The sequence below is a fragment of the Coccinella septempunctata genome, chromosome 1, assembly GCF_907165205.1.
Source record: "Coccinella septempunctata chromosome 1, icCocSept1.1, whole genome shotgun sequence".
Lineage (NCBI taxonomy): Eukaryota > Metazoa > Arthropoda > Insecta > Coleoptera > Coccinellidae > Coccinella > Coccinella septempunctata.
In genome coordinates, this window is record NC_058189.1 from 2078755 (window position 1) to 2093298 (window position 14544).

The 14544-nt window shown below is 35.9% G+C and overlaps 1 protein-coding gene and 1 long non-coding RNA gene across 8 annotated transcripts in view; one reads left to right on the forward strand and one right to left on the reverse strand.

Annotated features, from left to right (window-relative positions):
- The window catches only part of LOC123320800 (serine/threonine-protein kinase MARK2-like), a 66719-nt gene that overhangs the window by 16831 nt on the left and 35344 nt on the right, over positions 1-14544 (reverse strand). For 6 of the 7 annotated variants that reach the window (XM_044908276.1, XM_044908238.1, XM_044908233.1 and 3 more), the window contains 6 exons: positions 13676-13909; positions 8954-9174; positions 5854-5998; positions 5528-5790; positions 3145-3325; positions 2860-3028 (listed from right to left, as the gene is read on the reverse strand). In XM_044908276.1, coding sequence (XP_044764211.1) covers positions 2860-3028; positions 3145-3325; positions 5528-5790; positions 5854-5998; positions 8954-9174; positions 13676-13909 — 1213 coding nt within the window. The remainder of the gene's footprint in view (positions 1-2859; positions 3029-3144; positions 3326-5527; positions 5791-5853; positions 5999-8953; positions 9175-13675; positions 13910-14544) is intronic. The other variant, XM_044908245.1, reaches the window with a different exon arrangement.
- On the forward strand, positions 10958-12320 carry LOC123320930. The gene is made up of 2 exons (XR_006538825.1): positions 10958-11467; positions 11578-12320. It is a non-coding gene; the product is annotated as an uncharacterized LOC123320930 (long non-coding RNA).

Consider the following 14544-nt stretch of genomic DNA (forward strand, 5'->3'; position numbering starts at 1 on the left):
AAGTTGGACGATATCTAATGAACATTTTGTGAAATAAAAGTATTCTTCATATTTACACGTATAATGCGCCGTTTTCTAATAATTTAATGTTAAAAAATTAAAAAGTACATATTGTGAAATTTGAAAAATTGGGTACTCTGGCTAAATACAGCTCTGTTTATTCTAGTTCTAGTAATTCTCAAGGTAATTCTGTTTTTCCAGGGGTGGCACAGCTCATTATGAAAAATCAATGGCTATATCTTTTTATCAGGGCCGTATCGGAAAGAATTCTGTAGAAAAAAGTGTTTCTTTTGACCTCAAGAATTTACTGTTAAAATATTCGTACGAGTCAAAGAGTCACCCTGTATTTTAACTATATATTTTGTAATATGTTTGAACTGCTAAACATGACCGAAAATGTAGTTATATAATATGAAATTCTTCTGAAATTTGAAAATCGCATTATGGAAGGCTGAAACTGTTAGATGCCTTGAAATTTTCAACGTGGGTTTCTCATGAATTCCTCTCAATTATATCAGTCATATTCATAGTAATCCTGATCAATAAAAAGGATAACTCCTTCATATATTGAGGAAGATAAATAATGAGCGAAATTAATTCAGACATTGGATTAGAAATCAATAAATGTTACGATATTAATCGAACTAGTCAACCACCATCACTCGGAGTATGAAGAGAGTGGTCATTCCATCTGGGAAGAGCTGCTGACCATGGTTTCGGTCTTATTTGACCACGTCAGAGCAACACAACTTCCACCTCAACGAAAACAGAATTGAATTGATTTATGAATATACAACAGCGCAACAGGTCCAACTCAATTCACTTTCTTAACTCTCAGAGTGAAGATGGCGCTAGGGTGTATCCATTTTCTCCCAGTTCGCAGGAATTGCAGTCAAGAGGGAACTTTGGAAATGTTAGGATTAGACAGAAGTTGTTGCCTAGTAAATGGAACAGTTTTTCTGTTGGTACTACGAGAGGTGGTGGTTGGCTTGTTCGATTTTTCTATTTTTATATCGATGGATGTTACGTAAGTGGATCAATTTCGTTTGTTCTGATCGATTTCCAACAGTTTCATGAGAAATGAATAAAGATATTTCCATCCTAGAACAGATATATATTCTTTCAGAATTCGTTCAGTTTCAGTTTTTTTTCATCTTGTAGCAATGGGAAATAATTGAAAGTTTCAAAATATTCGATAATTTTGATGCGTATACGAAAATACAGGGTGGCCATTTGAAAACGAAACAGACGAGATTACAGACGAAATAAATTTTTTCGATAGAAATGCTCGGACAGGTCGATTTCTGTTTCGAGGGGGACAACTTAAGATGTACGTTACGGACGCATAGCGCTGCAACCCTTGCTACTACAACCCTCACCCCCAAATTTTTGAATAGGGAAGATGGGGTGAGTGATACCTCATTTGAAAGGTATTTTTATACTGATTTCAGCACAGTAATTGTTTTTTCATTTTATGCATTAGTTCTCGAAATATTCTTAACTAAGTATTTGAAAATGAAGTGGTGTTTTCATGGCACTTGTAGTGTTTTTTTGTGTAAAATCGACATTTTGAGCTTCAAAACAACCATGACTGTGGCTTCCTTCCTCCAATCCACTGAAATAGAAATCTTTAATCAAGATGTCGAACAAACAAAGCGTATTGCGAAGGAGCTCAATCTTGCTGAAACTCAATCTAAATTATCTTCGATATAATTTGCAGTATTTCCAATAACATGCGGTAACACTTGATCGATAGAAATCTCCAAAAAGTCCAAATACGTACATATCTCTAATCAGATTACCAGGTAAGTTCGTAATAAATAAAAAATTATCGATTCTCATTTTTTTGAAAAAGATATGAATTCAATAATCAACAAAATGAAAACATTATTGAAGCCAACTGAGAAAACACTTCATAATTAAGTCGGAAATCGTTTCACGAATTGGGACTGGAATATTTCTGTGGCATCATTAATGATTTGATTTTCTTACCTGGTAATCTGATTAGAGATATGTACGTATTTGGACTTTTTGGAGATTTCTATCGATCAAGTGTTACCGCATGTTATTGGAAATACTGCAAATTATATCGAAGATAATTTAGATTGAGTTTCAGCACGATTGAGCTCTTTCGCAATACGCTTTGTTTGTTCGACATCTTGATTAAAGATTTCTATGTCAGTGGATTGGAGGAAGGAAGCCACAGTCATGGTAGTTTTGAAGCTCCAAATGTCGATTTTTCACAAAAAAACACTACAAGTGCCATGAAAACACCACTTCATTTTCAAATACTTAGTTAAGAATATTTCGAGAACTAATGCATAAAATGAAAAAACAATTACTGTGCTGAAATCAGTATAAAAATACCTTTCAAATGAGGTATCACTCACCCCATATTCCCTATTCAAAAATTGGGGGTGAGGGTTGTAGTAGCAAGGGTTGAAGCGCTATGCGTCCATAACCTACATCTTAAGTTGTCCCCCTCGAAACAGAAATCGACCTGTCCGAGCATTTCTATCGAAAAAATTTATTTTGTCTGTAATCTCGTCTGTTTCGTTTTCAAATGGCCACCCTGTATAATTAGGGTGGATGACCAAGAACGTAGTTTATATGGGTAAATTTAGGTTAGGACAGTTTGGAAACATTACTGATCACCTTTGAAGGGGAAAAAATGGTAGCATACATACCTATTGTGCCACCTGCATGAAAAAAACAAAGCAAAACTGAGTTATTCTGTTGAAATCACAATAAATATATAAATCAATCTTGCTTCAACTTTTTTCCTACATTAAATCCGCTACTTCACTAAAAGGATACATTCCCTACTTTATGGTAAAATTGACAGATCGATCTGCTTACCTCCACTGGAGGCCCTCCTGTTAGGCTTTGCATGCGTTGCCGATATAGAACGATGAACACCACGATGCGAGGGACTTTGTGCCGTCGGCTGTGGGGTACCTCCAGGCTGCTGACCTGGCGTGTGCCTAAGCGACAAACTGCTTCCACTCCTACTTCCATCACTTTCAGGCTGTAATTGTGGAAACAAATATCTTATTTTTCAAGTTCGTTGTTGAAAATGCAGAGAAAATTACGTAATGTAAGCCTCTGTGAAGAACCTTTTTGAACAGTTTGAAATTCACTTACATCTATACACTTTCTGCCCAAGAGTAAGTAGGTGGCGTAGGCATCATCATATTTTTGGGAATCTAAGGAATTTTCTACATCATATCTATTAAATCCTAATGATACTAAAGCTTCAATCCTCTTTGGATCGTTCATATCCGCTTCTGGCTCAATGTAAGGTTTCAATTCATCGTTTTCATACCTGAAATAATTTTTTTTTATTATCGGAATACTTCAGCTATTTATTAAGTGTTCTAATGGCAATGAGAATTTTACCGACATGCTAGTGATATCAAAATGAGATGAGAAATCTTTATACACTGCGCAAAAAAATTAACGCACATTCTGAAAATCTCAATTTTAATGAAAGTTAACTCTACATTGACTTTATAACTTATTTTTTATGTTCTCTCGGGAAGGTTTTGAACGAAACAAGACACATTAAATGGAAGAAAAATTCAGGATTCCACCGAATCTTATGTGAAAGAAGAGAAATTATTATAACAATTTTCAAAATACTGAAATGCTAATAAGTGATTTAATACTTGGTATTTCCTCCCCTTGCGTTAATTACAGCTCGGCAACGACAGTTCATACTCAAAATGAGTGATCTCAAAATGTTCTGATCTAATCCTTCCCAGATTTCTCAGAGTTGGATTCCAAGTCATTAAGAGTAGCTGGATGATTTTCTGAACTTCTCAGCCTTCTATTGAGGTTGTCCCAAACCTGCTCAATCGGATTGAGATCTGGACTTCTTGCTGGCAATTCCATTCGAAAGACTTCAACCTCTTCAAGGTACTCCTGAACGATGCGCGCACGATGGGGTCTGGCATTATCGTCCATAAAAATGAAATTTTCACCAATGTATGGGGCAAATGGCACTACATGCTCTTCAAGAATGTTCCTTATATACTTATCAGCATTCATAGCTCCATTATCAACGACCACTAGGTCTGTGCGAGCAGTCAAAGATATTCCACCCCATACCATAATCGATCCTCCCCCGAAACCAGTAGTATTCAGGAAATTGCACTGAGCATATCTTTCATGTGGACGTCTGTATACAAGGGAACGTCGATCACAATGGTAGAGGCAGAATCTAGATTCATCTGTGAAGAGAACTCTTTCCCAATCGGCCTCTTCCCAATGGATATGCTCTCTCGCAAAATCCAAACGCGCCCTTCGATGGGCTGGGGTAAGAGCTGGGCCTCTTGCCGCGACACGAGGCCTTAAATCATATTCTCTGAGGCGATTTCTTATTGTCTGAGTGCTAATTTGCACCTCATGAGTTTGCTCAAGCTGAATTTGTAGGAGGCGAGCGGTTGAAAACCGTTGTCTCAACGAAGAAACTCTCAAGTAACGTTCTTGAATGGCAGTTGTTACCCGTGGTCTACCCTGTCCTGGTCTTCGGACATTCATACCTGTCTCCCTGAATCGCTGCAACATTCTGGACACACTTGTATGGGAAACTCCAAACCTTTCTGCAATTCTTGTGTATGTCCACCCTTCTTCTCGCAAAACTACCGCTTGGGCACATTCCTCTTGGGTACATTCCTCTTGGGTCAAATTGCGTGTTTCGCGTTGCATAGCGATCGAGTGTAGAAAATCAAACGAAAGAAAAACTATTGATCACTAGAATTGATCGAGAACAACTGATTTTAGAATGGAGCCAATACATTCAAAATCTGATAATATCATCTTTTTTTATTCCTGCTGGGAAAAAACATCTGTATTGAAGGAAACCGTTGAAAGTGGATAACATATGCATGCATAATTCTGATGAAAATAATTATCATTGAGAACACCTGCATTTGTAGAATAAATTTGAGATTTCCATAATGTGCGTTAATTTTTTTGCGCAGTGTATATATGCTTGATTAACTGTTTTCAAAATCTTCATTTTTCGAGGAACAAGAAACATTTTCGTGAAAATTTCAATGGCACAAGAGTTGTGGGCTGCCCATTCCATACATTTTGTGGAATATCTTTAGAATCGTAAGGAATTAAAAAAAAATCTCCACGGCACAAAGCAGAACAAACTTGGCCCGATGCATTCTCCTAATGCACTCTTCTTCCAAGCAATAATTTGTTTAATGTAAAAATATTCAGGGGATTCATTACCTAGGGACAATTTTGCACTTTAACGATAGAACCGATTTCTATTGTCTAATTCAACAAGATCTGGAATTCCTAAATCATTCAGTATTTACCAAAGAGAACAACATCAAACAGATAACATCGAAAGCATCAGAAAGGAATAGTGAAAAAAAATTGAATTTCAACCGTTACGGAAAAAATTGAACAGAAACACGAGACAGAATGAAAATCATAAAGTATTAAACAGAAAACGAAAACTCTCAGCCAACTATGTACGACATGAATGAAAATGATCGATATGACTAACCCAACGTACCCCTGGTTCATCCATTTGTCCTTCATGATAGTTTCCAGACTTGCTCTTTTCGCTGGGTTCAATACCAAGAACTTCTTCAGGAGGTTCTCACAATCGGTGCTCATATAGAATGGGATTCTATATTTTCCCCGAAGGACCCTCTCCCTGAGCTCCCGCAGCGTTGAGCCGTCAAACGGAAGACTTCCTGATACCAGTGTGTACAGAATCACACCCAGGGACCAGACGTCTACCTCAGGACCATCGTATTTTTTACCCTGCAAGGGAATAACGGGATCAAGACATTCGCGCGTCGACGGTTCGTTGAGATGTATACTTACTTGAAAAAGTTCCGGTGCGGCATATGGCGGACTTCCACAAAACGTGTCTAGTTTATTGCCAGGTGTGAACTCGTTCGAAAATCCAAAATCTGCTATTTTTATGTTCATTTCACTATCCAAAAGTAAGTTTTCAGCCTTCAAGTCTCTGTAAAAGCGTGCATTGATAGTCCGGGAAAATTATATAAACCGATCGGCGAAAGTTGAGGATATTGAGTTAATTTGTGCTTTTTCTTCCAGAAATACTCCCAATTTCCTTTTGAAATTTATACAGGGTGACTACAAATATTTGAACTGTAGATTCTTGAGGTCAAAAGAAACACTTTTTTCCTTTATCATTGTTTCAGAATAGGCTCGGTTCAAAAGAGACAGGTTGTTGAAAAACCATAAAAAGTGTCATTTTTAGTTCTGTTTCACAAACGGTTTCATCGAATGAAATGAAGAGTTTTTGATTTATTTGATGAATCTTTTTCTAACACAATACCAAAAACTCGAAGAACCCAACTATTGAAACTAAGTTGGACGCTATCTAATGAATATTTGAACGTTTTGTAAAATAAAAGTATTCTTCATATTTTTTCGTATGATACGCCGTTTTCGAGTAATTTGATGTATCTGTGAAATTTAAAAAAAAAATGGGTACTTTGGCTGAATACAACTCTGCTTAAAAGATCCACAAATGTGCATTGTGTCAAAAATTAAGCTATACTGCATTCACATTTATTTTAGCAGTCGGTTGACCAATAATTTAAGTTTTTGTAACTACAACGGAGTAACGTTGGCACTCATGAAATGTCGTTAATGTCATAACGCCGTTGCCACAACTAATATAAATTTTTATTACGAAAATGCCGAAAGTGATTGAAAAAAGAGACAGGGTTTCAGGAAGTGCTATTTAGAATTCAGGTCCGCTCATTCAAATAGTTATACCCTGATATTCTAAAATCCACAATACGTCAGATGGTGGCGAACATATTCAATGTAAGAGAATTCATATAATGTTTTATCTGAATCTAAACGACTTATATTTCAGCTGAATATTTCCACAATCAGAAAGATTGTGAATGAAGAGGATGACAAAGAATTTCCTTCTATTGGGAGGCCCAAAAAAGTGGTGGCATTTGAGAATTTTATGTTTGACTGAATTGATGCGAAAAGATTACTACAGGATTTTCGATGAATGTCATCGTAGAATAAGTTCCCGAAAATTGATTTTTCTATTTTTCATTTGACTTGTCCTATACATTGTAAATGTTTTAAGGTACCAATAAATAACCCATTATTATTATTACATCAATGTATTAAGATGATAAGCCACAAATACGCGACAGTTGTCCTGTTAATTGTTATTCATGTGAAATTTTTTCAAAGGTGAATTTCATCTTGACTTGAAACTTCCTTTAATTCCTTTTACTTATATTGATGCAAAATAATTTTTGTTTAAGAATTTAACATTCTTGTAATTATCTGTTAATTCCTTCGGAAGATACCCATTCCCAACCATTGCATCATGTGCATTTCATATTCGGGTAAATATTTTTGAAATCTACAACTGATGTAACGTATTCGAACTTTAGCCAAAAAGATATCGAACGTTAACTCTCCTCAAGCTAGTGCATATTATGATATTATACTGATCTCTTGTATTTTCCATGGAAATAACTGGATTTGGTATGCCTTCAATTAGTTTGTATAAACATCAATTATGTTCGTCACATATTTTCCGAAGAGATTCGACATTGTGATAAAATACGTAATAACAGAAACTTTTACGTAGAACGGGCAACATAGTGTTGAATTAAAACCAAAAAATGTTTTGGCAAGCTTCATAATCCCACATTTTCGTACTATACAGAGTGAAATGTGTCAAATTTCCATGGCCAACTGAGTGCTAAAATAAAAGTGAATGGAGTATAGTTATTCTGAAGGTAATTTTTTCTTCCAGGGGTGTCACAGCTCATAATGAAGACTTAAAATATTATTATCAGGGCCGAATCGGAAGAGTGTTTCTATTGACCTCAAGAATCTACTGTTGAAACATTTGTACAAGACAAGGACTCCCCTGTAGAGTTTTTTAGATCAGACTAATAAGATTCCAAAAAAGTTACGTTTTCAAGTTATTGAGAAAATTCTGCCCAATTTGTTTTCTTCTTTTGGTGTTTGTAGCACGTGGTCTACCACTTCTGGACATTTGACCAACTGTTCCAGTGTCAAAGTACCGTGAGATTAAATATACTAACTGACAAAAAAAGTGCAACACCCAGAAGGAGCTGTTTAAATTCAAAATTTTTTTTTGGTAAAACATAGGTATAGCAAGGAGTATATGATTAAAATTTGGAGGAAAAAAAACGAAGGGTTTACAATTTTTTTAATTAAATTTGTTAATGATGTGTGCGGTTATCTATACACTTCCCAACAAGTCTTGGCATTGACGTAAGAAGATGGTCTATTTCTTCTTGAGGGATACTACCCCAAGCTACCTGTACTTCAGGTCTTAGAGCCGCCACAGTCCGTGGGGGCTGGGGTAAATTTCCAAGACTTCTACCCATGATGTCCCAAAGCTGTATGGGCAAAAGATCGAGGAAATTTCGCGTACACGTGGATCTAGGCATTTCAACAACAACTTAACAAATATCGACTGTGGATCTCGTCGAACAGCTGGTTTGTTGTAAAATTTAAAAAACTTGCAAAAAACGACTACAATATTTAAGTAACAAAAAATGTTTATATGAAAAAACCTTCACGATTTTTTTCTCCAAATATTAATAATTTACTCCTTGCTATACTATTCATGTTTTATTAAATTCAAACACATCATTATGGGTGTTGCAGTTTCTTTGTCAGTTAGTATATGATTTGGCCAACATAAATTGGGAACTTGAACTTGTGAAAAACATTAAAATGTGCCTTTTCAACAAACATGCAACAAAAAATGATTAAACTTGATAAGAACTTGCTCCACAATAAAAAGAAGACGTTTCTTTAATAGTTATAAGTTAATGTAATTGAAGAAAAAACATCAAGGTGATACGTAAAATACGAAAAGCATCAATATCCTCGACTTTTTACAACCGAGTAGCGATTGATTCAGCGCAGGACTTACCTGTGGATTATACGTTTCTGGTGACAATATTGAACTGCTGAAACAATTTGCCTGAATTTGGCACGGGCCTCCTTTTCCTTCATTCTGCCATGTAGGACGAGGTAGTCGAACACCTCACCTCCTGATGCGTATTCCATTACCAGGTACAAAGTTTTTTCCGTTTCAATTACTTGGAATAATTTAACTATGTTTGGATGATCTAACATTTTCATTATCCTTACCTGCAAAAACAAAGAACGCAGAAATTAGATTTGATGATCCTTCTTCCTGAAGACAACCGTTCAAAAAATATAATATGGAGGACATCTTGAAAATACTTCGAAATCTAAACGCTGAACATACAACACATCGTGAATTGATTCATATCTACTCGTTTTAAGACAAAAAAAACTTTGTATGCATTCAAGTGAACAACATCAAATTAAAAAAAATCAGAGAACATCGACAATGTTTATGTATAAGTTTGTGAGCTGCAAGAAATCGTTTACCTGGTTTATTTTTAGAGCCATTGTCATGAATTGTACATCCATAACAATCGCCACTAATAAGGTAATCTTTTAATAATTTAGGAAGGAAATAGCGGTTCCTTTTCAAGTGAATCGAGGTTAGATTACGAATTGATGTTACGGAATATGGTAATAATACATTGGTAAAAAAGTATATAGGTATTATTATAACTGACCATGACAAATTAATATTATTGAAACTGTTGAGATATTCAAGAAAAAGGATAATGGTAAACTATCGATAATTGATGAATTATGAATTCCAACAACATCAGGTTTTTTTAAGTAGACGAATTAAGTTTTTCAAGGTTCGATCATTAAGAATGATGAAGAAAAATATGCCTTCTTAGCTTCTCTTAATTTACGAAAAAAAATCACTACCAACGTTGCTCCGAGCCACTTGGCTGCTTTTGGGGATCGAAAACCGAAGAATGTAACATGGAAAAATAATATTTTCGAAACTATTGAAGCTGGGACTGTCTATTAATCAGAGCTAATTAAATTCAATCTGCTGTATCCATGAAATGCAGCAAGCAAAGCATTCACTGTGACAAGATAACGGTTTGGTACTAGTAAGACAAGGTAAAACCGCATACAGCGTTAAGAATGTATGGACAAAGAAACGTAACTTGGTCGTTGTTCCGAAATATATATATTCATGAAGCATAATCGCGATCTCTCTATGGAATAATATCGGTAAATCTGGTTCTTGCGAAAGCATTGTGGCTGACTCAGGATCGGCTATTATTTGGGACATCACGAACGTAAAGAGAAGGACGGAGCTATGGATGGATTCGCACTCTGCGAAATATTCAGGAGTTGTACGTGATGATAAAGAATAACAATTACTCATCTTTTTCTGAATTTTTCAAGAGTAAGTGCAGAAAGGTGAAAATAATAGAAACTTAGAAACTTCAAATTACATGATGCTCAATATGTTTCGCAATAGGTGGGTGAAGGTAGAATTGAAAAAAAAAACGACATAAAGACAAGACCTACTAGTTCCTCAGATATTGATCTCATTGAATATTGATAATCGATTCTTCATTCCTTGCACAAAAAATTATTTTGATACAATTTTCATCAGGCATACTTTCTTTCTGAAGAATACTGGGTGATTTGATACACAACCGTATCAATTAGGCATCACGGACATTCTGGAAGCTAAATGACGGAGTGTTTCAAAATCACGACCTCAATCTGAAGACCAAGACAGCTGTTTACAAAGCTGTGGTCCTCCCAACGCTTCCTTACGGAAGCTGGACGCCCTCCAGGCGACATATTAAACAGCTTGAACAAACGCAACAACGTCATCTAAGACAGATAATGCACATCGGATGATTCCACAAAGTTTCAAATGCAGAAGTCTTGCAGCGCGCGAGTTGTATAACAATTGAGACTCAAGTAACGAGGGCCCGACACAGATGAAGCGGCCACATTCTGAGGATGCAAGACACAAGACTCCCCAGAATAGCTCTGTTTACAGAGGGAGCCACAGATTACAGAGAATAGATGGGACACCTCTTAACCCCCACCACAATTGATGTTTTTAGTGAGGATCGCAACCGCTTGGTGGCGCTACATTCGCAGTTAGTTTATTGTTCAGCCGCTAGGCCCGCTAGGTGCGATTCAAGCATGGCTTCAGTGACAATAAAGTTCAGAATTTGAGAGGTTAAGTTCGTTCTTTTCTGTTAAAAAATGTTGTATTATTAGTGGACGTTGAAGGTATTAGTGATTTGTAAGCTAATTTATACCTTTTAAAAATGATAAAAATGAACAATTGTTGTGTACCTGGATGTATGGACCGAGTAAGCCAGACATCGTTTCCCCAAAGCCAATCCAAGTATTTTTAAAACTTGGTTAGAAGTTATTAATCCACAAAATTGGCAAGAATTATCCGATGAACAGATTTACAATAGATATTACGTGTGTCATCCACATTTTACCAAGCTGGACATACAAGAACCACAATCTGACTCGATGATGAATAAGAAAAAAATTCAAAAAGGTTAGTAACAATTTTTTTCATTTTTCATTGATGTTTGAAAATAAGGAAATCAATTTTCCTCATCAAATTTCCAGGTGATCAATAGTTACATAGAATATTTTTTGTTTTAGGGGTTAGAAAGTCAATTTTGACGAGGTTGCAGTACACTAGGATTTCACAACTAACTGCAAAAGAAAAAGTAATGTACTCAATGTTGAAAGAGTGCAATGCAAGGATGAGTCAGCTTAAATACCAAAATAAATGTCTGAGGTAACAATTAGCTTATGCAAAAAAAATTATTTCATCTCGTGGATTTCAAACGCTTTCTTAGCATATCTCTGGACCAACTTATAATTTCATCTTATGTCAATTGAGGAATCAGACAGTCAAGGTAAACATAAAAAGATAATTATTATTCATTTATAAATATTGATGGTTTCACTTTGTGGGAAAACAATATTTGTTTATTCATATACCTGCAATGTATACCGATTGTATATTTTTCTTATAAATATTATTCTGAATTCGTTGAAAGTACGTAAGTAGATGTCTGTCTACTTGAAAAAACCTGTACATATATTTTAAATATTATTCTGAATTTTTAATGCGAGTAATTTCACTTAAATTCTTTGAAAGTTCATAATTGTTCATTCATATTGATGGTTTCACTTAGTGGGAAAACAATGTTTGTTTATTTATATACCTGATAATGTTCGATGTATAACAATTTTATATATTTCTTGTAAATATTATTCTGAATTTGTTGAAAGTACATAATATTTTCACTTTGTGGGAAATGTTTGTTTAATTGAAATTTCACGAATATGTAAGTAATTATTATTATGTAAATAAACATTATTATTATAATTATTAATATTATTTCCTTAGCAGCATCCTTTCCTTTAAAATAGTTCAAGCTTTCTTGAACTAAATATTTCGCGGACCCAGTAGTGCGAACGGTTTTGAAATTTCGCGCCTTTTCTCGCTAATACAGACTCCTGTATTGTTGATAATACAGTTTCCTTAGGCTGCTTGTAGTACGGATCGCATCCGCTATAGAAAAGCGCCAAACATTATTTCATCTCATAGAAGGCCAGTGTCCCATCTATTCTCTGTAATCTGTGGAGGGAGCTCGGAAACCAGGAGGCCAGTATAAGCGGTTTAAGGATATACTGCATCAATCCCTAAAATCAGTTGATGCCAATCATAACTGGGAACAACTAGCGTTAGACAGATCACAGTGGAGGTCTTTGGTCCACAGTTATAATGGAGACTAGAGAAAAATACAGCGGCGGCCAGATCTAGTTGGTGACTTTCCATGCCCGGAGTGTGGAAGGATTTGTAGGTCACAGTTGGGTCTCTTCAGTCGCAGGAGTGCACACAGTCGCAATTAGCCCTAAGATATTATAAGTTTGACCGCACCGATAGTTTTGTTTTTGAGTCTTTCTGTAGATTTATTCTCCGTAACGGGATACAGCAATGAATGTGTGTATACTTGGTACTGTCTAATGACGAGGAAACCTAATGCAGAGACCTAGTAGAAGAGTAGGACAAAGATATCTAATCTGGTATCCTCAAACTGACTCTATAGTTAGTTTTGTTTTTAGTCTTTCTGTAGATTTATTCTCCGTAACGGGATATAGCAATGAATGTGTGTATACTTGGTACTGTCTAATGACGAAGAAACCTCATGCAGAGACCTAGTAGAAGAGTAGGACAAAGATATGTAATTTGGTATCCTCAAACTGACTCTAGAAGACCTCAAAAAATATTATTATTTCTTGGAAATCGGGAATTGGGGGCGATGTATAGCTCTTCGAACTCTTTGAGGGTAACAATCGCTCTGGTGGTGTGGCTGTCCGATCAACATTTTGACAATATCTAAATCTATGATGTGAAAGACCACGATAAAAATGCTCGAGAGGAAAACAGCGGTGGCCAGATCTGGTTGGTGATTATCCATGCCCGAAGTGTGGAAGGATCTGTAGGTCACGCTTGGGTCTCTTCAGTCACAGGAGGGCACACGGTCGCAAGTAGCCCTAAGAAATTATAAGTCTGATCGCACCGATAGGTTTTTTTTTTAATTCTTTTTGTAGATTTATTCTCGGTAACGAGATTCAGCAATGAATTAATGATTTGATATTGATCTCTATTTGCTGGCTAAGAGTAAAAGCAGTATTTTTCCTGATCAACTGCAGAAGAGGATCGGAAAAACAGAAAATTACTCACTTCTCTAAATAACTTCAACAAGGAGCCAGGGTTCAGTTGAGTCTTATCTATGATTTTGATGGCTACCTCCTTGCCCGTTGGCACATGTTTCGCCAGTTTCACTTTGGCGAAATTTCCTTTGCCTATCGTCTTAAGTAACTTGTATTTGCCGATTGTCGGTTCCTCTCCCACCCTTGGCCTGTTCCTCGTCGACGCTGAGCTGCTTCGTGTTTGTTCGCTGGATCCATCACTAGCCTGAAACCAAGAGAGAAAAATTGATGAATGATGAATGATTCCGGGGATTTTTATGGGTATAAAGAGTAAAAAGTGGGATACGAAGCATCCATAATGATATTCTTTAAATAATAATAAGCTGCCGAATTTTCTCGATCCACGTAAGTGACCTTTTTTCTCATTTTCACAACCTCAAAACCGAATGATGATTCATTTTTTTCCGATGATCGAGATAGATGAACCTTTATCAAAGGTTCCCAGAAGACACAGAAGTATAATAAGTGAAAAAACACAGTATTAATAAAATTATTCGAAAGAATTTGTATACTGCATTCACATTTATTTCAGCAGTCGGTTGGCCATGAAATAATTTTCTCAAGGTATTGTAACTAGAACGGAGTAAGGTTGGCACTCATGAAATATCGTTAATGTCATAACGCCGTTGCCACAACTAATATCAATTAATATTACGAAAATGCCGAAAGTGATTGAAAAATGAGACAGGATTTCAGGAAGTGCTATCAGACGGTAGCGAACATATTCAATGTAAGAGAATTTATATACCTAATGTTTCATCTGAATCTAAACGACTTATATTTCAGCTGAATATTTCCACAATCAGAAAGATTGTGAATGAAGAGGATGACAAAGAATTT